Source organism: Oncorhynchus keta, chromosome 34 (assembly GCF_023373465.1).
Source record: "Oncorhynchus keta strain PuntledgeMale-10-30-2019 chromosome 34, Oket_V2, whole genome shotgun sequence".
In the NCBI taxonomy this organism is placed as follows: Eukaryota; Metazoa; Chordata; class Actinopteri; order Salmoniformes; family Salmonidae; genus Oncorhynchus; species Oncorhynchus keta.
The window spans coordinates 29,757,184-29,783,040 of record NC_068454.1 but is presented as its reverse complement, the minus strand read 5'-3'; the positions used below and the strand labels follow the sequence as shown (position 1 = coordinate 29,783,040).

General features: G+C 44.8%; 1 protein-coding gene across 2 annotated transcripts in view; it reads right to left on the bottom strand.

Annotated features, from left to right (window-relative positions):
• Positions 1 to 3,072: 3,072 nt before the first annotated feature.
• The window catches only part of gli2a (GLI family zinc finger 2a), a 104,046-nt gene continuing 81,261 nt past the window's right edge, over positions 3,073 to 25,857 (bottom strand). For both annotated transcript variants that reach the window (XM_035749714.2, XM_035749715.2), the window contains 9 exons: positions 21,326 to 21,527; positions 20,004 to 20,205; positions 18,239 to 18,349; positions 17,503 to 17,634; positions 14,227 to 14,376; positions 13,058 to 13,222; positions 12,505 to 12,783; positions 9,171 to 9,519; positions 3,073 to 7,586 (listed from right to left, as the gene is read on the bottom strand). In XM_035749714.2, the coding sequence (XP_035605607.1) occupies positions 5,242 to 7,586; positions 9,171 to 9,519; positions 12,505 to 12,783; positions 13,058 to 13,222; positions 14,227 to 14,376; positions 17,503 to 17,634; positions 18,239 to 18,349; positions 20,004 to 20,205; positions 21,326 to 21,527 (3,935 nt within the window). In that variant the 3' untranslated portion in view covers positions 3,073 to 5,241. The remainder of the gene's footprint in view (positions 7,587 to 9,170; positions 9,520 to 12,504; positions 12,784 to 13,057; positions 13,223 to 14,226; positions 14,377 to 17,502; positions 17,635 to 18,238; positions 18,350 to 20,003; positions 20,206 to 21,325; positions 21,528 to 25,857) is intronic.

Below are 25,857 nucleotides of genomic sequence, written 5' to 3'. Positions count from 1 at the left end.
TTCTTGGGTATGACACTACACACTTGGCACACCTGTATTTGTGGAGTTTCTCACATTCTTCTTTGCAGATACTCTCAAGCTCTGTCAGTTTGGATTGGGAGCGTCGCTGCACAGCTATTTTCAGGTATCGCCAGAGTTGTTCAATTAGGTTCAAGTCGGGGCTCTGGCTGGGCCACTCAAGAACTTTCAGAGACTCCCACATTGTCTTGGCTGTGTGCTTAGGGTTGTTATCCTGTTGGAAGGTGTCTGAGGTCCTGAGCAGGTTTTCATCAATGATCTCTCAGTACTTCATTCCTCTTTCCCTCGATCCTGATCCCAGTTCCTGCCGCTAAAAAACATCCCCACAGCATGATGCTGACACCACCATGCTTCACCGTATTGATGGTGCCAGGTTTCCTCCAGACGTGACGCTTGGCATTCAGGCCAAATATATCACTCTTGGTTTCATCAGACCAGAGAATCTTGTTTCTCATGGTCTGAGAGTCCTTTAGGTGCCTTTTGGCAAACTCCAAGCGGTGTACCTTTTATTGAGTCACATGTGCCTTTTTCAAAGCAATTTCTCAGTTTGGCTGGGTGGACAGCTCTTGGAAGAGTCTTGGTGGTTCCAAACTTATTTAATTTAAGATGGAGGCCATTGTGTTATTTGGGACCTTCAATGCTGCAGAAATGTTTTGGTACCCTTTCTCAGATCTGTGCTTCAACATAATCCTGTCTTGGAGCTCTACGGACAATTCCTTCGACCTCATGGCTTGTTTTTTGCTCTGACATGCACTGTCAACTGTGGGACCTTATACAAATCATGTCCAATCAATTTAATTTACCACAGGTGGACTCCAATCAAGTTATATAAACATCTCAAGGATGATCAATGGAAACAGGATGCACCTGAGGTCAATTTCAAGTTCCATGGCACAGGGTCTGAGTACTTCTGTAAATAAGATATTTCAGTTTTTTATTTTTAATCATATTTATTTTTAAACCTGTTTTCACTTGGTCATTATGGGGTATCGTGTGGAAATGTTTTTTATTGAATCCATTTTAGAATAAGGCTGTAATGTAACAAAATGTGAAAAAGTCAAAGGGACTTATTACTGACCAAATGCATATATATATATATATATATATATATATATATATATATATATTCTGTCCATTTAATCTATAAATATATAGATAGACAACAGATCAAACATTGTGTGGGACATTGTTCTTCAGCTTATCATTGTCTCTTTCAACACCAAATGCAGTTCTCCTGGTGGATTTATTTGTATTATGTTGAGGTACTTAACTCACTCCACCCCATAAGCAATGATCTATTGTTTACACCCGATCGAGTTCAGTTTAACTGCTTAGTGACGTGATTCCCTTATACCATAAGAAAGTGGGAGGATTTTGAGAGCTGATGAAAATTGCTTACTATTAAAGCAGTGGATCTTGACATGTGAGAGGATGAGGATAGGAAGAGGTGCTTACTTAGTGAACTTTTGCCAGCAATACAAATCACTAAGGAGACTTATGCACAAAGGGAAATGTCTTGAGATAAAAAAAAATGTGAGGCCTCTGAACCTAGTGTGAATTGTAATGTCTGGTGGCATTGTTTCATGCATTCCCTCAGCAGCTAAAAGCCCTGCGCTCCCTCCTCTCATTTTCTCTCCTTCCTCCAGCTGCCCAGAGTCTACCAACTAGGGGGCAGCTGAGTGGAGAGGGGTTATGGATAGAGAGAGAGAGAGAGGGACAGAGAAAGAGTCAGAGATCACAGCCCCCCCTCTCCCTGTCCTTAGAAAACTGCATCTCTGTGTGGAATCACTGGAACCATGGGACCAAGCAGCATGGAGAACACTATACTAGAATGTGATGCTCTGAGACTGCATGCCAGGCCAGGCAGGCAGGCCATCTCTTTGGATCTTCAGTTCTCCCTCTCTCTGAGTCTTGTATCACCTCGTTTGTGTTCTTGTCTAATTAGTTAGTGCCTTGTCCGTTACTGATCAACTTGGCTCCCGTGTTAACATCTTGTTCTCTGAGATCCCTTCTTACCCCGGGCTATTTTGCTCCCATCTTTTCTCTGAGAGAATAAGGAATTCCAGTGGCAAGAGCAATCAGTGACAAACATCAAAAGGATCCTCAGCAGAGTTCCGCTGCCTGTCAGAGTGAAATCATTTGTTCCCCCTTTCTTTACACTTTCTCCACGCGTCATTCCTTTTACAGCCCCCTCTCTCTGGCTCTTCTTCAACACACTCTTTCGCTCTCCCTCTTTTTCCTTCTGTCTGTCTTTCTTTTTATCTTTCTCCACTGGTGCATTTTATGTGATTCCTGAAAAAACCATTCCTCAGAGCCTGCCTGCCACTGTCGATTTTGGGCAACATGCCAGCTCTTTATGCGATTTGTGTTTTAAGAGGATCCTTTTTCGACTGGGTTTTCAGAGGTAGAATATTTGCCCTCGCCAACGTTGTAAACATTTTTAAAAAACTGTAAAAGCCTCATAAGAAACATATCTATGGAGCCTGTTTAAGTAAATCTTTTTTGTGAATGTATGAAAGAGAAGGGATCAAAGAGAAAAAGTAGTAACTTATGTTGTTATATTTTTCTTTTTAACCACCACTCACCTTCATCTATGATACAATTACCCTAAGTGAACAATAGGCATCGTTTACCGCTACGCATCAAATGCTGTAGCTAGATTATATTTTTCAAACAGCAAATGCATATTTTTTAACATCAGCTAACACAAATATTAGCTATAAACAGTAAAAAGTTTGCGTGTATAAATGACCAGGAGAAAATTATGTATGATATGAAACGTATGGGCAGTGTTAAGGGGGTAGAATCATAAAGATCCTATGCAATTCTATGGGTATTCTATGGGTATTTTTGATTAAGATTAATTCTTTGACATGAGGATGGTTTTCATGGTGTCTACAATTCATTAGGGTGTGTGCTGAAGAGTTTGAATAACGATTCTCTGCTTTCATGTGTCCCAGAGGGACGAGACCATGTGATTTCAAAAGAGACACAACACAGCACTTTGGTTTAAACAGAAAAAACTGAGATACTGTATTTGAAATGTACAAAAGCTATATACAACACACACACACACACACACACACACACACACACACACACACACACACACACACACACACACACACACACACACACACACACACACACACACACACACACACACACACACACGCACACACAGTAAAATGGATGGGCAGCATACCTGTACATACGGTAAGGCTACTTTAATTCCAGCAAGCAAACTAAAATAAAAACTGAGGAGGTTGCGGTATATCATTGTTCTTGATATGATTTGTAATCAAAGTAATTCATCCCTTATTTGATTCTCCATAGAGTCCATGTCTAGCCCAGGGAGTAGGGAGGGGTAATGAATCCACAAACTAGTGTGTAATCATGTCCACCGAGTACACATGGAGTACTAGCATATTCCTTCAGAGATCTGATACATCCTAGACAGGCACAGGGTCTGTGTGCACAGCCTGATCTAATAGACTAGATGTAACATTGTAAACGTAAATCAGGAATACTCAAATTAGGATATGTTAAATTTGGATTGGTTACATAAGAGAGACAGTTACTTAAGGCAAAAATTAAAGTAGGGTGGTTGGTCAGGGTGGATGGGTAGGCGTATAACACAAACGCTTAGAAACCCAAAGGTTGAGTGTTCGAATCTCACAACTTTAGCATTTTGGCAACTTTGCAACTATCTACTACTTTTAGCTACTTAGCAACTATCTACTACTTTTAGCTACTTAGCATGTTAGCTAACCCTTCCCCTAATCCTAATCCTTTAATCCAACTGCTAACCTTAACACCTAGTCTAGCAAACATTGGCCAACCAGCTAACATTAGCATTAGCCACCTTACCACCTAGCTAAGCACAACAAATTGGAATTCGTAACATATCATACGTTTTGCAAATTTGTAACATATTGAACAAATTGCTATTCATAACATACCATCCGAAATGGATGATGGGCATCCACAAATTAATACATAACATATCATACTAATAGGAGTGTCCCGTCTACCCCTGAGTCCAGATTAGCGTGTGTCTCCACAGACTGATTTACACTGAGGCAGTTCTCTGTCCTTTTTCATCATACAGTCAGTCTCACATAGAGGAGAGTCCTTAGAGGGTTACTGTACAGCTTCTGGAGGGCACTTGGAAGATATTTTATACAGTATGACAAGTGGCCATCTCCTCCACACTAGGGGCTGGTTTCATATACACAGATTAAGCATAGTCCTGGACTAAAAATCACTTTCAAATGAGAATCTCCACTCAGCATGGTTTTTAGTCCTTCATTAGGCTTAATCTGGGTCCACGAAAACCGTCTCTAGCTTTGCATGGGATCCTGTTCCACTGCAAGCTCCTCTATACATGGATGGATGTTAGCAATGTAGCATCACAATGTTCTACAGTTGCATCATATTGTACTTAGCTTGCAATAATCAAGTCTCTTTAACATAATTTAAAGCACGTACCATACAGTATATCTATAAACATGATCAAAGGTCGTAATAAGAAAATTATTCTAATATTTCCTTATGCCTTTTTACCTGGCAACATCGTTACATGTATGTATGTATGTTTCATGAATTCACATATTATTCAAACATGATCTATTTAGCAAGGCACTTCGTGAACTGCTATCAGTGCACTGCTTTTTAAAGAGTAACAAACATCAACAAATACGGAGCAATGGACATATATTTGCTGATGTAGTTTTATACCCTTGTCTATTCTTATTCGTAGATACAAAGTATGGCTTTTCAAAACAGTGATAATGCTCCTTATGTCTTTAAAATGTTCCTTATGTCTTTACTATACTTACTTTCTCAACACAAACACTACTTAAAATGTACTTGAGCAAATATGACATATTACTGGATAAGCAAATTCTCTATACAGGCCAGCGGAGATTGACATGCTCCTGAAGAGTAACTATTTCCATAGGGTATTGTTACATATAATCAGTGCTTTTATAGTACATTTTCCTTGAAATGGTCTGAATACACAATGGGGCTTCCCAATAATCTTTCTTTCCTTCTGAAGTGTGCACTCTCCCTCCTCCCCACAAAATTAAAGCATTGGATTAGGGGTGCATGGGCTAGGCTAGAGGGAGATCCAATATATTTTCTTTCAAATACAAGAAGGGAAGTGAACAAGTGCACAGTTCGGGAGAAAGGAGAGATTATTGTGACACAGCCAAGGCCTTAGCTCATCATGTTGAGGAACTTGCTCTCCTCAGCCAGGGTGGTCAACATGGAGCTCATGTCTCCGATGGCCATATTACCAATCCCTGCTGGCACAGAGGCCAGGGTCACAGAGTTACGTGGGGTGGTAAGCCTCGAGGAATTCTGGGACAGGCTGGTGAGGAGTCCGGGGCTAAGGGTCCCTGACATCAGGCTGGAGTGGTCTCCATCATCCAACATGGCGTCAAAGTCGATCTGGGCATGCTCCACGCCTGAGATCGATCCAGAGGAGTCAACGGTGCTGGTGACCTGGTTGACCCCTGGAGATGCCATGGTAACAGTGGTGCCTCCCGGAGTCTGGCCCATGACGGGGGACATGGGGGAGTTGAAGCTCACATTGTGGTTGTTATTGGGTTCAAACATCTGGATCTGGCCAGCATAAAACATTGAAGCATTGGAGTTTGAGTCTCTGTTATGTCCGCCGGTATGTGCTGCGGTGCTACCCGGTCTCTTTGGACTGGCCTCAGAGGTGTTGTGATGTAAGTCAGACTGAGGGAAACGGTTCTGCTGCATCATACCTCTGGACCCTGAGTGTTGTCTACTGCTCATAGACTTGGGCTCCATGGGAGGCCTGGGCTGCATCCCAGCTCTGTTCCCAGTATTGACGTCTTGCTGCTGAGAAGAAATACTGTAGTTCTGCTGGTCAACCTGAATCATGTGGGGGGCATAGCTTTCAACCGGAGTCCTTGACCTGTAGATCTGCGTATCAGGATTGTTGTGTGTAGCCATCACCCTGCCGTTGGGCAGTGCCATGCCATTAAAGTTGGGTCGAAAGCTGCCATTCCCAGATCCAGAGTTAGGGACAGGGATGATCTCTTGGCCATATCCCTGCTGGGGACTCATCTGCTCAGGATAGTTCATGCTGCATGGCTGCCTTTGTTGCTGTTGGACAGAGTTGATCCACTGGGAGTTGCTTCTCTGGGTGTAGCCTTGTAGCGCCATATTCTGGTTCATGGGCATCACCTGCTGGTTACTGTTACTACCCATTCTACCCTGGAAATGCCCAAAGTTCTGTCTCTGCTGGACCATGGCCAGGTTGTTGTTTCTGAGGAGGTTCTGCTTGGTGAGTCTGGAGGTGGCTGTAGCATCCACAGTCCCTGAGCTGACCTCGTTCCACTGGACTGGCATGTTGTTCTTGTTGTTCATACTGTGAGAGGCTGGGTACTGCTGCTGCTGGGAGCCAGACCCAGGGCTCATCTGGTAGGGGGGTAGGGGAACCTGGCTTGACCCAGGCAGGGGCATGTTGGCATCCACCATGGCCATCCTCCTCTGCCCATAGAACTGCTGTTGGGAGGAGGTCATATTCCCCTGGACCTGGAAGCCGCCTTGTGATTGGCTGTTGGCGTAGTTGGCGGAGCCTGCTGATTGGCCGGGGCCAGTGTTCTGAGACCTGAGGTACTGTACGACATCGTCAGGCAGCACCATGTCCTCATCTCCTGCATGGTCCAGCCCGTCCACGGCCATGGTCTCCATCACCACGTTCTCTGAGATGCTGGGGGGCCGTGGGGCGAAGGGGTGGTGGTGCAGGCTTCCGTCGGATCGCGTGTAGCTCTGCATGGCCAGGCCCCGGCGGTCGGCAGAGGGAGGAGGCATCATACTGTTGGGGTTCATACTGTTCATGCTGTTGTAGCGTTGGACTCGTGGAAGGGATAGTGGGTCTAGGGTAGGTCTGCGGACGGGGTCGCTGGCTCGCCGGGGAAGGTTCCCAGGGACCTCGTGGGGCATCATGCTATGGCTACCATAGCCAATGTCGCTGCAGCGTCTGGGAACTGCTGCGGTAGGTGGGTGGAATAGTTGAGAGTGGGATAAGCTCTCTCTTTCCTGGGAGTGGTCCCCGTACAGGGCCATCCTGGTCCTGAGGCTCATACGCTCCATGTTGGGCAGAGGTGTAGGTGGAGCTCCCCCGATTGCAGCAGCGTACTTGGCCTTGAGATGGTAGTGCTGGGCAGGGGTGAGGCTGAGCAAACTAGAGAGGTTTCCACCTCCACCTCCACACTGGCTGGCCTCGCTGGATCTACGGGACAGGTCTGTGGAGATGGGGTCGTAGGAGTCGGCTGAGCTGATGTTGTTGTGGCGGTTGCTGAACTGCGAGGCTTCGGAGGAGCGGCGGCTGGAGTAGCAGGGGGAGATGCCAGAGGAGCGCCGGCTGATGTAGGCTGAGCTGGCAGTGCTGGTGTTGCTGTCCCGGCGGCCCTGTTCGTTTAGCTGGTTCAGCATGGTCACCTCGCATGATGACAGGTCACCAAGACGCTGACCAGGGTAGGGCCCGGGTGGAGCGATCATATTAGAGTTTTCCAGAAGGGAACCTGAGGAACCAACAAAAGGAACCACATTATAACATATATAGTGACTTGCAAAAGTATTCATCCCCCTTGGTATTTTTCCTATTTTGTTGCATTACAACCTATCATTTTTTTCTTCTTTTCGATTCAATGTAATGGACATACACACAATAGTCCATTTTGGTGAAGTGAAATGAAAAAAAAAAAATTTTCAAAAAATTCTAAAAAATTTAAAACGGAAAAGTGGTGCGTGCATATGTATTCACCCTCTTTGTTGTGAAGCCCTTCAATAAGAGCTGGTGCAACCAATTACCTTCAGAAGTCATATAATTAGTTAAATAAAGTCCACCTGTGTGCAATCTAAGTGTCACTTGATCGGTCACATGATCTCAGTATATATATATATACACCTGTTCTGAAAGGTCCCAGAGTCTGCAACACCACTAAGCAAAGGGCACCATAAAGCAAGCGCCACCATGAAGACCAAGGAGCTCTCCAAACAGGTCAGGGACAAAGTTGTAGAGAATTACAGATCAGGGTTGGGTTATAAAAAAATATCCAAAACTTTGAACATCCCACGGAGCACCATTAAATACAATATTGAAAAATGGAAAGAATATGGCACCACAACAAACCTGCCAAGATTGGGCCACTCACCAAGCCTCGCAGACCAGGCAAGGAGGGCATTAATCAGAGAGGCAACAAAGAGACCAAAGATAACCCTGAAGGAGCTGCAAAGCTTCACAGCGGAGATTGGAGAATCTGTCCATAGGACCACTTTAAGCCGTCCACTCCACAGAGCTGGGCTTTTACGGAAGAGTGGCCAGAAAAAAAGCCATTGCTTAAAGAAAAGAAATAAGCAATCACATTTGGTGTTTGCCAAAAGGCATGTGGGAGACTCCCCAAACATTTGGAAGAAGGTGCTCGGGTCAGATGAGACTAAAATGTAGCTTTTTGGCCATAAAGGAAAACGCTATGTCTGGCGCAATACCAACACCTCTCATCACCCCAAGAACAACATCCCCACAGTGAAGCATGGTGGTGGCAGCATCATGCTGTGGGGATGTTTTTCATTGGCAGGGACTGGGAAACTGGTCAGAATTGAAGGAATGATGGATAGCGCTAAATACAGGGAAATTCTTGAGGGAAACATGATTCATTCTTCAAGAGATTTGAGACTGGGACGGAGGTTCACCTTCCAGCAGGACAATGACCCCAAGCATACTGCTAAAGCAACACTTGAGTGGTTAAGGGGAAACATTTAAATGTCTTGGAATGGCCTAGTCAAAGCCCAGACCTCAATCCAATTGAGAATCTGTTGTATGATTTAAAGATTGCTGTAAACCAGCAGAAAGTTTCCAACTTGAAGGAGCTGGAGCAGGTTTGCCTTAAAGAATGGGCAAAATCCCAGTGGCTAAATGTGCCAAGCTTATAGAGAAAAAACCCTTTTTAGGTTTCTAAGGCTTCTTCACATATTCCTCTCAACTCAATCTTTCCTATTATGGATGTGCAAGTATTTTTTTATTCCTTATTATCGTTTACTAATCCTTCAGAATTATTGCAGGTTATCAAAAACTATATTGTTCCAATATAGAACTTCACACTTACCAACAGCAGGAATGGGAGGCAGCTTGGTGTTTCGGACCTGAGGTGCCTGAGGACCAGAGTTGGCCCAGGGACAAGAGTCCCTCACATTCTTGAGCCTCTCCTTCTTGATGTTCTCCAGCTTGATGGTGACTCCTCCCCCTTTATGAAGCCCAAGACCCACCCCCACAGTGTTGCGGGGGGAGAGGGTGGAGGAGTCCACCATGGGAGGGTCATCAAGTGCACTCAGGTCCCCAAAGCTGCCCCCACTGTGCAGGGCCATCTCTACTCCACTGTCATTGTTGTGGGCACTGCCAAGTGGCGACGGCTCACTGCTACATGACGAGTGACCGCCCGGGCTGGATTGATACGTCTGGAGAGGGGGACAGGATAGGTGGTTCAGGTTAGACACAGAATCAAGCCTATTAAGGGCTTTTCACATTACTCTAGTCGATTTGGTTTGGATTGGCATGGTAGTATGAAATAGTTATCACTGTCAGACAGAGTATTGTTATTATAAAAAAGATGCTTAAAGATGAAGTAAAGTTTAAAAATTCAGATGAATAAATTAGGTAAACTTTGCAAAACCATAAATTAAATGAATTATGTAGCCTCGCTTTAGTTTAATAATCTTATTTATCATAGAGTTGTTAGATTTTTTCTAAAGGAAACATGTCTAGTGGAGGGACGGGGGACACTGTGATTCTCATCATAGTCAAGTGTTGACAGTGGTTATTTCTGACACAGACTGAACTAGAAAGAGTCTTGATCACAGCTTGATTGCTGGAACTATTTGTGCGGCGCACATGCTGAACAGTCCCGTTGTTTGAATATTAATTTGATAATTACTTTTATCATGGCCTGATAGACATTACTGTCAGATCTCTAGGCCACAGAAGAATAGAACTGAATAAAGTATGTGTGTGTGTGTGTTCAAAGGGGGCCTTATAGTATACAAACACTGGATTGCTGATGCTATGTATTGGCCCATGAGAGGGTTTGAAGCCACCTGTTTAGGCACTCCCCAGGAGAGCAGTCCTCCATAGGATGAATGGAATTCCACAGTATTCAATTAAATGTTATAAGGATTGTTCTGTTGCAGTGGGGGCAGTAACATTAGTACTTTCAAAAAAAATGATATATATCTTTTTAAATGTTTTATTTGTATGTTTAGCTCACATAACATAATTTGAAAGTAAGTATTATGGTGTGTGCAATAGAATAAACATGGATTTTTTTAATTGACATTTATAAACGCATTTCTATAGCTTCTAAAATATTTCTTACAACGTTGAGGGAGTGCCAAGATGGAGGCACGGTGGCTTCAAAACTATTCGGACCCCTTGACATTTTCCACAATTTGTTACGTTACAGCCTTATTCTAAAATTGATTAAATCGTTTTCCCCCTCAACAATCTAAACACAATACCCCATAATGACAAAGCAGAAACAGTTTTTTAGAAATGTTTGCTAATTTATAATTGAAAAAAAAGAAATATCACATTTACATAAGTATTCAGACCCTTTACTCAATACTTTGTTGAAGCATCTTTGGCAGCGATGACAGCCTCGAGTCTTCTTGGGTATGACGCTACACGCTTGGCAAACCTGTATTTGTGGAGTTTCCCCCATTGTCCTCTGCAGATACTCTCAAGTTGTGTCAGGTTGGGATGCGGAGCGTTGCTGCACAGCTATTTTCAGGTATCGCCAGAGATTTTCAATAGGGTTCAAGTCTGGGCTCTGGGTGGGCCACCCAAGGACATTCAGAAACTTGTCCCTAAGCCCCTCTTGCGTTGTCTTGGCTGTGTGCTTAGGGTTGTTGTCCTGTTGGAAGGTGAACCTTCACCCCAGTCTGAGGTCCTGAGCGCTCTGGAGCAGGTTTTCATTAAGGATCTCTCAGTACTTTTCTCCTTTCATCTTTGCCTCAATTCTGACTAGTCTCCCAGTCCCTGCCACTGAAAAACATCCCCACAGCATGATACTGCCACCACCATGCTTCACCGTAGGGATGGTGCCAGGTTTCTTCCAGACATGACGCTTGGCAGTCAGGACAAAGAGTTCAATCTTGGTTTCATCCGACCAGATAATATTGTTTCTCATAGTCTGAGAGTCTTTAGGTGCCTTTTGGCAAACTCCAAGTGGGTGGTGTGCTGCACAGATGGTTGTCCTTCTGGAAGGTTCTCCCATCTCAACAGAGGAACTCTGGAGCTTTGTCAGAGTGACCATCAGGTTCTTGGTCACCTCCCTGACCAAAGCCCTTCTCCCCCAATTGCTCAATTTGTCCGGGCGGCCAGCTCTAGGAAGAGTTTTGGTGGTTCCAAACGTCTTCCATTTAAGAATTATGGAGGCCACGGTGTTCTTTGCGGAGTTTCTCCCGTTGTACTCTGCAGATCCACTCAAGCTCTCTCATGCTGCTCTGACATGCACTGTCCACTGTGGGAACTTATATAGACAGGTGTGTGCCTTTCCAAATAATCTCCAATTTAATTTACCACAGGGGACTCCAATCAAGTTGTAGAAACATCTCAACGATGATCAATGGAAACAGGATGCACCTGAACTCTATTTCGAGTCTCATAGCAAAGTATCTGAATAGTACCTAAGGTATATCAGGTTTTTATTTCAAACAAATGTGCAAACATTTCTAAATACCTGTTTTCACTTTTTTTATTATGGGGTATTGTGTGTAGATTGCTGAGGATTTAATATATATATATATATATATATATATATATATATATTTTTTTTTTAACACATTTTAGAATAAGGCTGTAATGTAACAAATTGTGGAAAAAGTCAATGGGTCTGTATACTTTTCAAAGGCACTGTATAACTCATTGGGTAGATTTCACAGTACATCACAACATCTAACTGTAGCTAGTATACACTTTAAAACGAGAAGCTCTTGGAAAGTCCTCTGTTTTTAATACATGGAGGAACAGAGTAGAGCATTTCAAATATATTGACTGTTGACTCAGGTTTGACATGCAGTGTTAAAAAGCATGGAAAGGAATAGAAACAGTGCTGGTGCTCACCTCAGTGAAGCCTGTCCAATAGGGAAAGTGTTAAGGAAACAGAAGCACATTCAAGCAGTGACCAGAAAGGTGAGTTAGGTTAAGAAGAGGATAGACCATCAGCAGTTGTATCACAGATCAGTTCATGTGAAAGGTGATATGATAAATGGTGAAAGGCTTGCAAGACTCAAATAACATATAACATGTATGAATGATAATGTTAAGATTAGCATTTGTAGTATTAAGTTGTTAGTAGTAGATGATAGGATTTTGACAATAGTCAAAGTCAATGCTTTGTTAAAAGCAGCTGTTATGACACAATAAAATGTCACATCCAGTCTTACTATTGAGTTCTCAGTCTTGATTGACTTGACCTGCAGGCAGTCCTCTGCTCCTCTAATGGTGCTGTTAGCCTCCATTTTTCCATCCATCCCTCTACGACTCTGTTTGGCGTTTGCCTCGTTCTCTCCATTCCCCTTAGGAGGACCCCTGGGGGGCACATCGCCACGTTGTTTCTTCGTGACGTGGGCCTCAGGTCCGTGGACCGTCTTCACATGCTTCCTGAGAGAGCTGGGGTCTGTGTAGCGCTTAGTGCACCCAGGGATCTTACAGATGTAGGGTTTCTGGGAAGAATCATTTTACACAATATCTTATTATCGGATGTTAAAGTTGATTACTGTTTTCATCCATTGTCTTCTGAAAATACATGATGTAAAACACAAATAAAACAGAATGTTGACTGCATATTGGACATAAAAATCCTTGAAAAGTGTAAACACAATGAACTTAAATGTGCATTAGGTTATTTAAATAATGGCAGTGGGTAAATGCATAGATGTAGCTCACAGTATGTCTCTCATTTGATTGTCAATGGTTGGGTGTCTATAGAAGCCTTACCTCATTGGAGTGAGTTCTGTTCTGGTGCTTGGCTCTGTCTGAGGCGTTGGAGAAGGCTTTGTTGCAGCCCTCGTGTTCACAGACGTAAGGCTTCTCCCCTGTGTGAGACCTCAGATGGGTCTTCAGGTTCTCCAGGCGAGAGTAGGCCTTACAGCATCCTTCAAACTAGGGAGCCAGAGAGAGGAGGGATGGATGGAAAAATTGATTGATGGAAAGGGGGTGGGAGAGAGAAGAGAGAGACAGACAAAGGTTAGCGTTAGCAACAGCCTCAGAGACTCTGGCATCACACAAAAGTATTTGCTCTTTGAGAAAATGACTATTAAAAGAGAATGACATATACCACAAAAATGATTTGCTCTTTGAGCAAAATGACTATTAGAACTATTTAAGCAAAGCGCCAGACATCATGGAACACTTTGTTGAAACAAAGCAGCTGAGCAGTTCTGTGTTTAGCTTTGGTATGCTATGCATTGTTATGTGGTAGGATTTGGTATTCCTTCAGAGTGTGCTATGCTGTGCACTGTGGGTAATTGACAGAGTGTGAGAGATGGGATCAAACTAGATTAGCTCAAATGTGGACATAAAAGACCGGAGATCATAACTTTCAAAAACACAAGACTTGGTAGAGAGGGAGATAGCTAGGGTGAATGAGATGCATGTGGGATTTAGCAACTAAACTATACAGTAGAGTAGATCTTAATAAGGACCCATGGACCCCTAGTCCTCTTTACACTTGAATAACTAACATCCTCCTCTCATGTCAATCAGCCTTGTGAAGTCTTCTCTTCTCAGAAGTTATCTTTTAATGGACTCACAAGCCCTCATTATTGAGCTTTGAAGCTGAGGAAACTACACACAAAAATGTTATCATGAGTGAATCAGTGCAACAGATTAATCCCTTAGTAAAGGCCCAGAAGACTATTCTATGTGGAGTGGATGGATTTCTACTGGTGAGAAGCTAAAGTACCATTTTAAGGCTATGGTCTATAGTTATTATAGTGCACAAAGCAGAATCATAACCAGAGTTAGGACTTATAAATGTATATAAAAGTGTGATACAAGCAGAGATAGTTAAGTGAGTGGCTTATCCGTGACCTATTATAGAAGGCTCTGGGCTTATTGGGAGAATGTGTACATTCCGGGTGCATGTTGGGAATTGGAGTTATTACTGTGCATTTGTGTGGCTTCTCTCCAGTGTGTCTCCTCATATGGACCACCAGCATGTACTGAGCCTTGAAGGGCTTCTGTTCCCGCGAGCACTCATCCCAGCGACACACAAATTCCTTCTTCTCCCCATGGATGTGGTCATTGTTGATATGCTGCAGAGAGAACAGGGGAACATGGGGTTACATGGGAATAAAACACATGGAAGTAAAACAAAGCAGGCATATCCATGTATCTCAACCTGTCTGGGAGATAGACACGAACCTCATCTGTTTCAGGATCTGATATTCTCAATCAACAAGTTGTCAGATGTGTTTATGTCTTTAACAATGGGACACACAATTCAATTCTCATTCAAAATCCTATTTTATCTAACCCCTAACCCGTACTCTTACCCTAACCCAAAAACCTAACCTTAACCCTAAAACTAAAACTAACCCTAGCTCCTAACCCTAGCTCCTAAACCTAAAACTAACCCTAGCTCCTAACCCTAGCTCCTAACCCTAAAACTAACCCTAGCTCCTAACCCTAGCTCTTAACCCTAAAACTAACCCTAGCTCCTAACCCTAAAACTAACCCTAGCTCCTAACCCTAGCTCCTAACCCTAAAACTAACCCTAGCTCCTAACCCTAAAACTAACCCTAGCTCCTAACCCTAAAACTAACCCTAAAACTAACCCTAGCTCCTAACCCTAAAACTAACCCTAGCTCCTAACTCTAACGTAATTCTAACTGTAACACTAATACTAACCTTAACCCTAAACCCCCTAGAAATAGCATTTGACCTTGTGGGGACTAACAAAATGTCCCCCGTTGGTCAAATTGTTGATTGTTTACTATTCATAAATAGTTAAACACACACACAATCCTTACATGTCTTCCTGACAACTGAGATTTACACACATCTCCTTCTCTCTCTCGCTTTGATCAGGAAACCAATAGTGTGTAACATACCGTGTGTACACTACTCTGAGATGTCCATGCTTGAATGGTTGATTTTATTTTCTAACTGGAGATAAATGATGTATGTCTGTCTGTGTCTGTCTGTCTCCCTTGTTCTCTTCGTCTGTCTGTCTGTCTCCCTTGTTCTCTTCGTCTGTCTGTCTGTGTCTGTCTGTCTCCCTTGTTCTCTTCGTCTGTCTGTCTGTCTCCCTTGTTCTCTTCGTCTGTCTGTCTGTCTCCCTTGTTCTCTTCGTCTGTCTGTCTGTCTGTCTGTCTGTCTGTCTGTCTGTCTGTCTGTCTGTCTGTCTGTCTGTCTGTCTGTCTGTCTGTCTGTCTGTCAGTCTGGCAGTCAGTACTGTACTGTACTGTACTGTACAAACTGAACTAGAGTTGGTATTTTAAAATGTTAGTCGTCACAGACATGGTTGAAAGATGGTCAAAGGACCTTGCATCCATTTTTGCCTGAGTGTTTCAAAAACATGACAGTGATTGGACAGAAATGTCTGGAGTTACATTCCATTAAATTACAGAAAACAAACGTAGAATCAAACACAGAGTTTTTGTTTCAGAGGAACTGCCGGTCTTTCATTTAAGTGTGTGTGGTCAGGAGGGCAGGAAGACTCATTCTGCTGTATTGTCTAGGCATGCAAGGCCACTTGGTAAGATTACCCTGCTTAGTGCCTATCCCTCCATTTTCACTGAGCCACACGCACACACACACACAAACAACCACATGGAAAATATTCACACAGCCAGACAAACCACTTTGTCTCCTGGGGACCTTCACCCTCACTATACCCTACTAATGTGGCCACTTTGTCACAAGCTGGGCCCTGGTCAAAAATAGTGCACTATATAGGGAATAGGGTACCATTTGGGATGTAGCCATCCACCCACTGACTGGGTTAGTGGTTGACAGTCCTGATCCTGCCCAGTTCTTTTTCAGAGGAAAAGTGGATGAACAAGTGAAGTGTGTGGCCTGCAGCAGGCTTCCATTTTCAGCCATGTACTCTTCATACCATACTGAAACCATAATTTGGGGCTATTGGGGAAGGATTACTTTGGGTAAATAGAACTTAGAAGTTCTACGCCATAATTTTGTGTATTTTTTGTCAAGGTGAGTGATTTCACTTGTATGACTGGTGAGAACATTGTGTAAAACCTTGGAACTACAGTACAGGGGGTGTGTACTGTAGATGGAGGGATAAAGTACTATCAAATACTTGGCAGCAGACTCTCAGTTATTACATCTACAGATGTCTACATCTACATTGGTATGTAATTAGAAGTCACTGTAACAAGAGACTCATTCACACATGGACATTTACTGTTAATGTGTATATTTTCCTTCCTTGCTGCCTTTCCCTTATTCCATTATTCCAGTGAGTTGTGGTATGTGTTCTACTTCACCATGTCCAGCCACACCACCAGGCCCCAGCTTTGTTCCCTAATCCCTTCAATCCCTGACAGAGATGCAGTGCAGGGGGAATGGATCCTGGAACTTACTGGGATGGTCTGGACATGCCCTCTGTCAGGACGACTGGGGCAGGGTGGCAGGACGAGGGGGAGAAGTGATAGGGTGGGGGAGGAGAGGGGAGGGGAGCAAAGGGATGAAAGAGGGGGTAAATGGAGTTCTAAGGTGGCTCTACTCCTGGACTTTCTTTGTCAAGACAGACTGGAGGCTGGAAAGGGGACGAGAAAGGGGCTAAGGTGAATCCACTCCTGACCCGTAACACTGGGAGTTAGAGACTTCAGAACATTCCAGACTCAGCTCAGAGACTCCCAGTCTGGGTACTGAACTGACAATCCCAGTTAATCATAGCCTATTGGTGTAGAGTACAGAGCGCTGCATCAGGGGTTCAGGGGTTCCTTAGAGAGGAAAGGACAGAGTTCCAGAGCTCTGAGTATGACGATGGATTTACTGCCATGCCTCTAGGGTTCAGAGGTCAGAGGTGGCTGAGAGCCAGGGGTTGGGGGTCACATCTGCAGGGGCGTTAGAGTACCTCCGTCTCCTCAGTCGGAATCAACAGGCCTCATTAACCCTGCGCGTGTCCGCCACAGGAAAGGATCAGTTACTACTGCCTTGACTGGTTAAATCTTAAACCTGACTGGAATGACGCTTTAATGAGGAGCAGAGGCCATTTTGAACATTAAAAAAAGGGGGAAATGGGAGGGTGTCTTTCAGACTTATTCCTGTATCTGTGTGCCTCTCTCTTGCCTTATGTTTTTGTCCACTGAAAGTCACAAGCATATCCCCTGACTGTAGAGGCACCAGCAGGCCCCTACTCACAGATGTCCTAACTCTGTGTGGTTACTAAAAATCAGTTAATAATTACTCACATGAACGAGCTGGTCCTGGGTGTCGTACTCCTTGCTGCAGCCGACCCAGTGACAGTTGGTCTCGTAGACAGCCTCTGGCTCCTGCTTACACTCATCTTTGTCCAGCTCCTCACTCAGGTCCAGGACATGCTCCTGTGGATGAGTGGACTCAGTCAGAGAGGGGTTCATGACTGTCTTATGTGCATGCAAGCACACAGTTTGTGTGTGTGTTGACAATAGCTTGTACTGTATATAACCAACTATACTGTCACGACTTCCGCCTGAAGTCGGTCCCTCTCCTTGTTCGGGCGGTGTTCGGCGGTCGACGTCACCGGCCTTCTAGCCATCACTGATCCATTTTTCATTTTCCAGTTTTGTCTGGTCTTCCTTCACACCTGGTTCCAATCCCATCAATTACATGTTGTGTATTTAACCCTCTGTTTCCCCTCATGTCCTTGTCGGAGATTGTTTGATTGTATGTAATTGTGCATGTATCATGTTGGTGTGCGACGGGTTTTGTATCTACTTTTGTTATTTAGTACATTTTGGGTTTTGGAGTTTTATCAGCATTTATTAAACAACTCCGTTTTTACCAAGTTTTTTCTCCTGCACCTGACTTCCCTGCCACCAACACGCACCCATTACATATACTGTACTATTCTGCATTTGCTTATCTGCATCTTAATGATCTAAGATTGCTTTTGCACAACTCACTGTAAAGGGAAGCAAAAAATAGGTTGTGGGATAGATAACATACCTGAAAGCATGGTGATATGGGCCGGGGGCCTTCTGCTTCTGTCTTGACCTTGTGCCTCTTGGTGATCATGGGGTTGACTGTGCTGCTCACCGCCGGGTCACCACCAGCATTCTGCAGGAGAGAGAAGGAGGTACACGTTAGAGACAGAGACTATACCAGCCTTCTGAAGGACATACTGTTGAGAGAGAAGGAGGTACACGTTAGAGACAGAGACTATACCAGCCTTCTGAAGGACATACTGTAGAGAGAGAAGGAAGCACACGTTAGAGACAGAGACTATACCAGCCTTCTGAAGGACATACTGTAGAGAGAGAAGGAGGTACACGTTAGAGACAGAGACTATACCAGCCTTCTGAAGGACATACTGTAGAGAGAGAAGGAGGTACACGTTAGAGACAGAGACTATACCAGCCTTCTGAAGGACATTCTGATAGAGAGAGAAGTAGAGGTTAGATAGAGTGGTCCTTAATGGCGCAGTTGGTAAGAGTGTTCGATTCACACAGGGATTATACACTAAATGTATGCACTCACTGGATAAAAGTGTCTGCTAAGTGGCAAAACAGAAGAAGGAGTCAGAGATGCAGTGCTCTGGAGTGTGTAGAGACAGAGGCAGAGTTAAGATAACTCAGAGCAAAGTCAGAGCGACATCACAGTATTGTTCTTGGCGCTGGCTGACTGGCTCTGTTCTATGGTAACGTGATGATGTGAGGGTTGGTTGGTTTCAGAGTCAACCAGAGCCAGCCAAGTACCAGGCTCAGGGCCCATAACTCGTATAGCGACCCGACACAGAGACTAAACAGTTTAGACTGCTTTATGAGAGTCAGCCAGGGGAAATATGAAAAGAGAGAAATTATTATCCACACTGCAACGCTCAGAGCTTTGATCCTCCAACCAACTCTCAACATAACAGACAGACAGGCCTTTTTACGCCTCAGTCACAGGCTCTGTGGAGGAGACGCTCAGTGTGTGTGTGTGTGTGTGTGTGTGTGTGTGTGTGTTTAAGCATCATAAAAAAGGATATGAAGTGAGGGTTGTGGGTCAGTGAGGAGGGGTCTCTCTAGTATCCAAATCCCACCCAGCCACTACAGTACAGTACGGCGCTGACTGTGCTTCAGGGGCCCCATGCTCTCACTAACACTAACTTCAATGGCTGGAAACCAGGGGAAATGTGGTTCTGATTAATGTCAGTGAGGGGTGGGGTGGGATTTAGCTCTGTGTGTGTGTGTATATGTGTGTACATTGGTATACTAAAATTGACATAGTGATGGAATTTATGGGTTTGTGTGTGTGAGGGGGTGACAGAAGATGAGGGGGAAGTTTACATTCATAGAGACCATGTATACAATAGGTTGATAAAGGAGACAGAGGAAACACTTCTATGAACTGAGACAGTTAAAAACTCCTGCTAATGGGAGGGAGTCATCCTCCAGCTCATAGCTGAGCGAACCCTAAACAAAAACACTTGACAGTTTATGACACTCTTGGGCTGGATTAATTTAGCATGCCATCATTTTATCCATAATTTACGTAGTATACTTTGGACAATATACAGTCTACATTCCATTCACGTTAGAGATCTTTGGTTTCTGTGTTATAGCTGAATGGAATTCATCCGTATCCCTCTCATCCGTATCCCTCTCTGCATATAAAACACGAATTATAGGATCTCTAGGACTACATCGTCATGCACGTCACAATTAAACCAGTGTTTGTGAGATATCAGACATATAAGTGCAGATATCTGAAGTAAGACAATGCTACTCACCTGGTTGGACTCAGAGCTGGAGGTGTTGTGGGTGGTGTTGAGGGTGGAGGCTGCCAGGGCGTGGGCATGCTGGCGGGCAGCGAAGGAGGGCGAGGGCTGGATAAGGGGAGGAGTATGGCCGAACGCACTCAGACCTCTCTGCTGGTTGAGCAGCTGCTGGTAGGCCATGGGGTTGATGGGGTGGGGGAAGGTGAACGACGGACTGAGAGAGGAAAGGACAGGACACTCCATTTTAAGTACAACAGCAAATAAAATAACTGTAATCACTTAGTTATAGAGTTAAGATAACTTTTAAAACTGTACAGCTATTCTATGATTGATTGGTGTATGTGGAGCCCTATGTGTAGATTTTTGAAGTAATACATAAGTTCTAGAGATGTATATGTGTAGAACAGTTGTTGTGTACTGTATGTTTGTGCACTACATGTCCACTATATACAAAAGTATGTGGGCACCCCTTCAAATTAGTGGATTAGTCCATTTCAGCCACACCCATTGCTGATAGGTGTATAGAATCGAGCACACAGCCATGCAATATACTGTACATAGACAAAGGCCTTACTGACTTTCAACGTGGCACTGTCATAGGATGCCACCTTTCCAACAACTCAGTTTGTCAAATTTCTGCCCTGCTAGAGCTGCCCCGGTCTACTGTAAGTGCTGTTATTGTGCAGTGGAAAGAAACATCAGCCGTGAAGTGGTAGGCCACACAAGCTCACAGAACAGGACCGCCGGGGGCTGGAGTGCATAGTACGTAAAAATCATCTGTCCTGTTGCAAGACTCACTACTGAGTTGCAAACTGCCTCTGGAAGCCTTCCTCGGGAGCTTCATGAAATGGGTTTCCATGGCCAAGCAGCCGTACACAAGCCTAAGATCACCATACTCGCCGCCATTGGACTCTGCAGCAGTGGAAACGTGTTCTCTGGAGTGACGAATCACGCTTCACCATCTGGCAGTCCGATGGACGAATTTGGGTTTGGCAGATGCCAGGAGAATGCTACCTGCCCCAATGCACTACAGCATACAATGACATTCTAGACGATTCTGTTTCCAACTTTTGGGATGGATTGGAACACCGACCGAGAGCCAAGCCGAATTGCCCAATATCATCAGTGCCCAACCTTACTAATGCTCTTGTGGCTGAATGGAAGCAAGTCCCTGCAGCAATATTCCAACATCTAGTGGAAAACCTTCCCAGAAGTGTGGAGGCTATTATAGCGGCAAAGGGGGCACCAACTTCATATTAATGCCCATGATTTTGGAATGAGATGTTTGACGCGCAGGTGTCCACATACTTTTGGTCATGTAGTGTATCTTGTACCTGATGCCGCTGACGGACAGGTGTCCGTAGGAGCTGCTGGCTGCAGAGCTGGAGCGTGAGTTGTTAATGTAGGCCACGAGGGAGTTGGGCGAGGTACGGATCATGGTCTGCAGGTCGATGCTGGCGTCTGAGAGAGGGGAGATGGACAGGGCTCGCTTTCTGTTCAGCCTGGGGGTCAGTCTGGGGCTGGAGAACCGGGACACTGCAGATCGAGAGCACCAATCAATCAAACAAACATATTTATAAAGCCTTCTTAACGTCAGCAGTGCTTTGCAGTACCCAGGCTAAACCCCAACGAGAAAGCCTACACACAACATGCTAGTGACCCTTTCTCCCTACCCTGACTAAGTGTTACAACAATTGTGAGAAGAAAACAAAATGTCACTAGTAATACACTCCCACAGCATACTAAAAATTAAGAACACTAATGTCAGTCAGTCAGCAAACCCCCAAAGAGTTACAGTTTTAAGATGAAAGAAGAAGAAACCTGTTTATCCAGAGGTGTTCTAGTAGAGGTCATTCTAGTGCTAGTCTAGCCTAGACTAAGGTACAGTCCCCCTCAGTCTGTCTATGCTGTACCAAATGGCACCCTATCTATGTTTAGTGCACAGCACTACTTTTGACCAAAAGTAGTGCACTACATAGCTAATAGGGTGCCATTTGGGATGTAACCTATATCTCTCTCCATCATCTCTCTAACACCACCCCAACCCTCCTCCTCCCCTTAATGCTCACATCCTCTTATGCATAATGAATCCCTCCCAATAATTTGCTGTAATTACCGTGATAAGAATCTCACCCAGTCAGTTGTATTTCAGCATGTTAAATGGAGGCAATTTAAACAAATTGATTTGAGAATACCATTAAAAGAATGAAGCATAGCTACAAAAGGTAAAGGTAAACCCAGAGAGTCTTGGATGGCTTTTACCAAGCTGTTTTTGGAGCACGAATATTACAGTAAAAAAAAATAATTAAAAAATAACATTTTTTCCAACAACCTGTTGATTTGGTATTGTGTAACATTTGACCCTTTTGGAACTAATTCCCTCAGGTTGTGTATATAATCATCATTATTCTGTAAGAATGCATGTAGACATCCTTAACAGAGTTCTGTGCATGTAATTCTGACCTGAATTGAGCACGTAGTTCACTTTAACCTTCCTCTTTGAGACATGCAATGGAAAGTCCCTTTTACAGGCTACATAAAACAGTTCCAGGTGGTCAAAGACATTTGGAAAGATGTCTTTCAGGGTTGTTCAAAAAGTTAATTGAATTTTTCTTTGGTGGGATTGGGTTTGACGCTGTTCCTGTGGCAATGGGTGACAGCTAGGGAGAGAAAGACAGATGGTGGTAGGGAAGGTAAAGGGAAAGTGGGATACTTTCCCATTCAGTTGTACAACTGAATGCCTTCAACTGAAATGTGTCTTCCGCATTTAACTCAACCCCTCTGAATCAGAAAGGTGCAGGGGAGCAGCCTTAAATCGACATCCACGTCTTTGGCGACCGGGGAACAGTGGGTTAACTGCCTTGCTCAGGGGCAGAACGACAGATTTTTACCTTGTCAGCTCAGGGATTCGACCCAGCAACCTTTCGGTAGGGGGTAATGGCTAGCAGAATACGGGGTAAGGGTGGGGGGTAGCGTTGGCCAGCTGCTGTGGGCCAACAGGTGCTGAGTATTAGCCCTGGTGTGATGTGGCGTGGCAGGACACATACCAGGGCAGAGTGGTGGGGGTAGTACTGGTCTGGGATGGGGGTTATTAGGCCTAACAGGGGGCATCATCAGAGGCGCTGGCAACAGGAAGTTCTTAATAGCTCCCATCACACCTCCCCAGAACACACGGACAGACGCACACACCACCACCTGCCAACATGTCAAACACACCACTGTCAACCTGCAGCCAATCCTCTGACCCTTTATTGGGTAAATTAGTGATCCTTTCTTCCAGGCCATATGGACCCAGAGACCACTATACTTATATACCTATGGCCGTAAAAAAAAACGGTAGTCTTATACATGGTGTGTGTGTGTGTGGGTAGGTGTCGGGGCCTGCGCACGTGTGTGGGTGTGTGTGAAAAAAACTTATGTTGCTGAGTTGTAAAACAAAAAGGCTTATGTGCTTACTTAGAGAGCTGCAGGACTTCAGAGGGACTCTGGCTGCTCTATGAAAACTCAGCTGTAGAGATGTCTGAAAAAGTTGGCAAAAACAACATTCGGTCCCTAAGAATGTTCTTCTATCAAGCTAAAAAAATAAATGTGTCAAGTATCATTAGGCATATTGCGTAAGGAGGGGGGGGGGGGTTATCAGGGGAGTAGAGGGGGAGGGGAGAGGGGTGGAGTGGGGAGAGGAGTGGGTTGCTACCCGGATACGACAGTGGTTTATATTATACTCTTTAGAAAGGCTAGGGGTGGATTCAGATTTGCATCGAGTGTAATGGCTCTTTCTCTCTTGCCTGGGAATGGGCTGGCCCATTGTGGAGCTGCCGTGTGTTTGTCTGTGTGTGTGTCTGGGTCTGTGTTTGTGGTGCAGCGGTCTTATTCATCTCTGCTCACCACAGAACAGAAATGAAACCTCAGGGGAGATTTGCTTATTAATGTGCCACTTTATAAAGAAGGAAACTAAGCAAGGTACGGCTCACAGCCTGGCGAAACTGGCGCCTGCCTCACCCCCTGGACACCCTTACCAAAAGAAAGCCTTAAACCTCATACAGCAACCCCCAAAACCCTCCATATCCCTAGCCCCAGACATGGTCTCAACTCCTTCACAAAATACTGATTCACCCCCCAAAAACCCACCCCTATATCCCCAGACATACTATAGTAATAACCCCCTAAACCCACCATCCCACACCCCTACCCTCAGATATTGTATCAACCCCTTTCATACCTGATACCTCCAACCCCAAAATCCCCATCCCCAGAAAAACTGTCAATCCCTAATCAATTCAGTACAACTTTCTCTATCCACTCAAGAGTCCCTAGTTAATGTGTTAGTCAACAGTGTGTGCATGAGAGCACAGCGTTTGATCTTCTTGCCTGGACCTGGCACACCAAGGATACACTCCTCCACTGGCCTCCCATGTTAGAGAGACAGCGCCTGAAGACAGCCGCAATTTATTAGGGCGGCAGGTAGCCTTGAGGTTAGAGTATTGGGCCAGTAACCAAAAGGTTGCTGGTTCGAATACTGGAGCCGACAGGGTGAACAATCTATCACTGTGCCCTTGAGCAAGGCACTTAACCCTAATTGTTTCAGGGGAGCTGTATAATGGTGACCCTGGCTGTGACCCCACTCCCTGCGGGTGTCTCAGGGGGAGTTGGTATATGCTGAAAAACACGTGTGTAAAAGGACAAAAATAAGCACCCCTGTGAGGTCATTGTTGCATCTGCTCTGCCTGAGGTCACTCAGGCAACACACACAGTGATGGAGTGCTTTATCGATGGCGGAGCTCTAATTTAGGGGTATGCCAGGTTCTGGCAGCAGGGAGGTGGCGTGGCGCTGGCCCGAGGGATATGTCCTGTTCTCTAGGTCTAGGACTATGTCTCTGTGGGAGCAGAGTGGAGCACAGGGAGGGTTGGCTATAATTGGGGGATCTGGACTGATATATAGGTTCATAATTACAGGCACTTGAGTGCACATTAACAAAAAAAACTAAAAGGGGGCTGAGCGATTATTTTAAGCATCTGCCTTGCTGTTTTGATGGAAATGGCTTTGTGGAAAATCTGAATACTGTAATTGAAGGGTAGTAATCCTTAATCCTTTACCCCTCCCCCCCGTCCCTCCCAGTACAACCCCCAAACCAAAGCCCCCCGAATGAGAGTTGGCACAGGTTCCACACACAGCACACAAAGGTAGTCTCCCTTTGTTCAGTGCAACAGGCTTTAGAGGCCTGTAGTTAGTAGTTAGCCTGAGAGAATGATATTACAATGGGATGTAGGGTCTCTTTATCTGGGCTCTGTTTTCCCATCAGGAGAGCCAGTGGAGCCCTGTGGAGGGCCTGGCTTTGTTGGGTCATTTAGTTAGGAGTGTTGATTCACTACCTCCGCTGCTCTCTGGCTATGTCGGTCTGTCTCTCTCTCTGGTCTGTCTTTCACTCGGAATCTCTCTCTAGTAGGGTTGCTGTACAGTGGAACCACTACCTACACTGCTCTAGCTCTCTCTCTTTCAGATGACCCCAGACTGAGGTAAAGCATGAGGGGTCAGGCGTTGGTCCTCCAGCGCGAGGCCCAATCTCCCCCCTAAACAACACCGCAGCCTGGGTACCAGCCAGCCAAGAGCCCCAGCCAAGTCCAGCCACCCCCGATCCCCTCTGCTCTCCTCCGAGTGGGGAGGAATGTTTATTTTTCCTGGTAAATCTCGCTAATACCATCACTGCACATTTTATTAGAGGGAGCTCACTGCGATGATTCCCCTATGAGCCCCCAGTGTCCTGCTAAAGCCAGCTGTGTGTTTTTGTGTATGTGCACACTTCTGCCGGGGGCTCATGTGTGTTCATACAGTAAGTGTTTGTGTATGTAGTCCGCAGGGACTGGACAA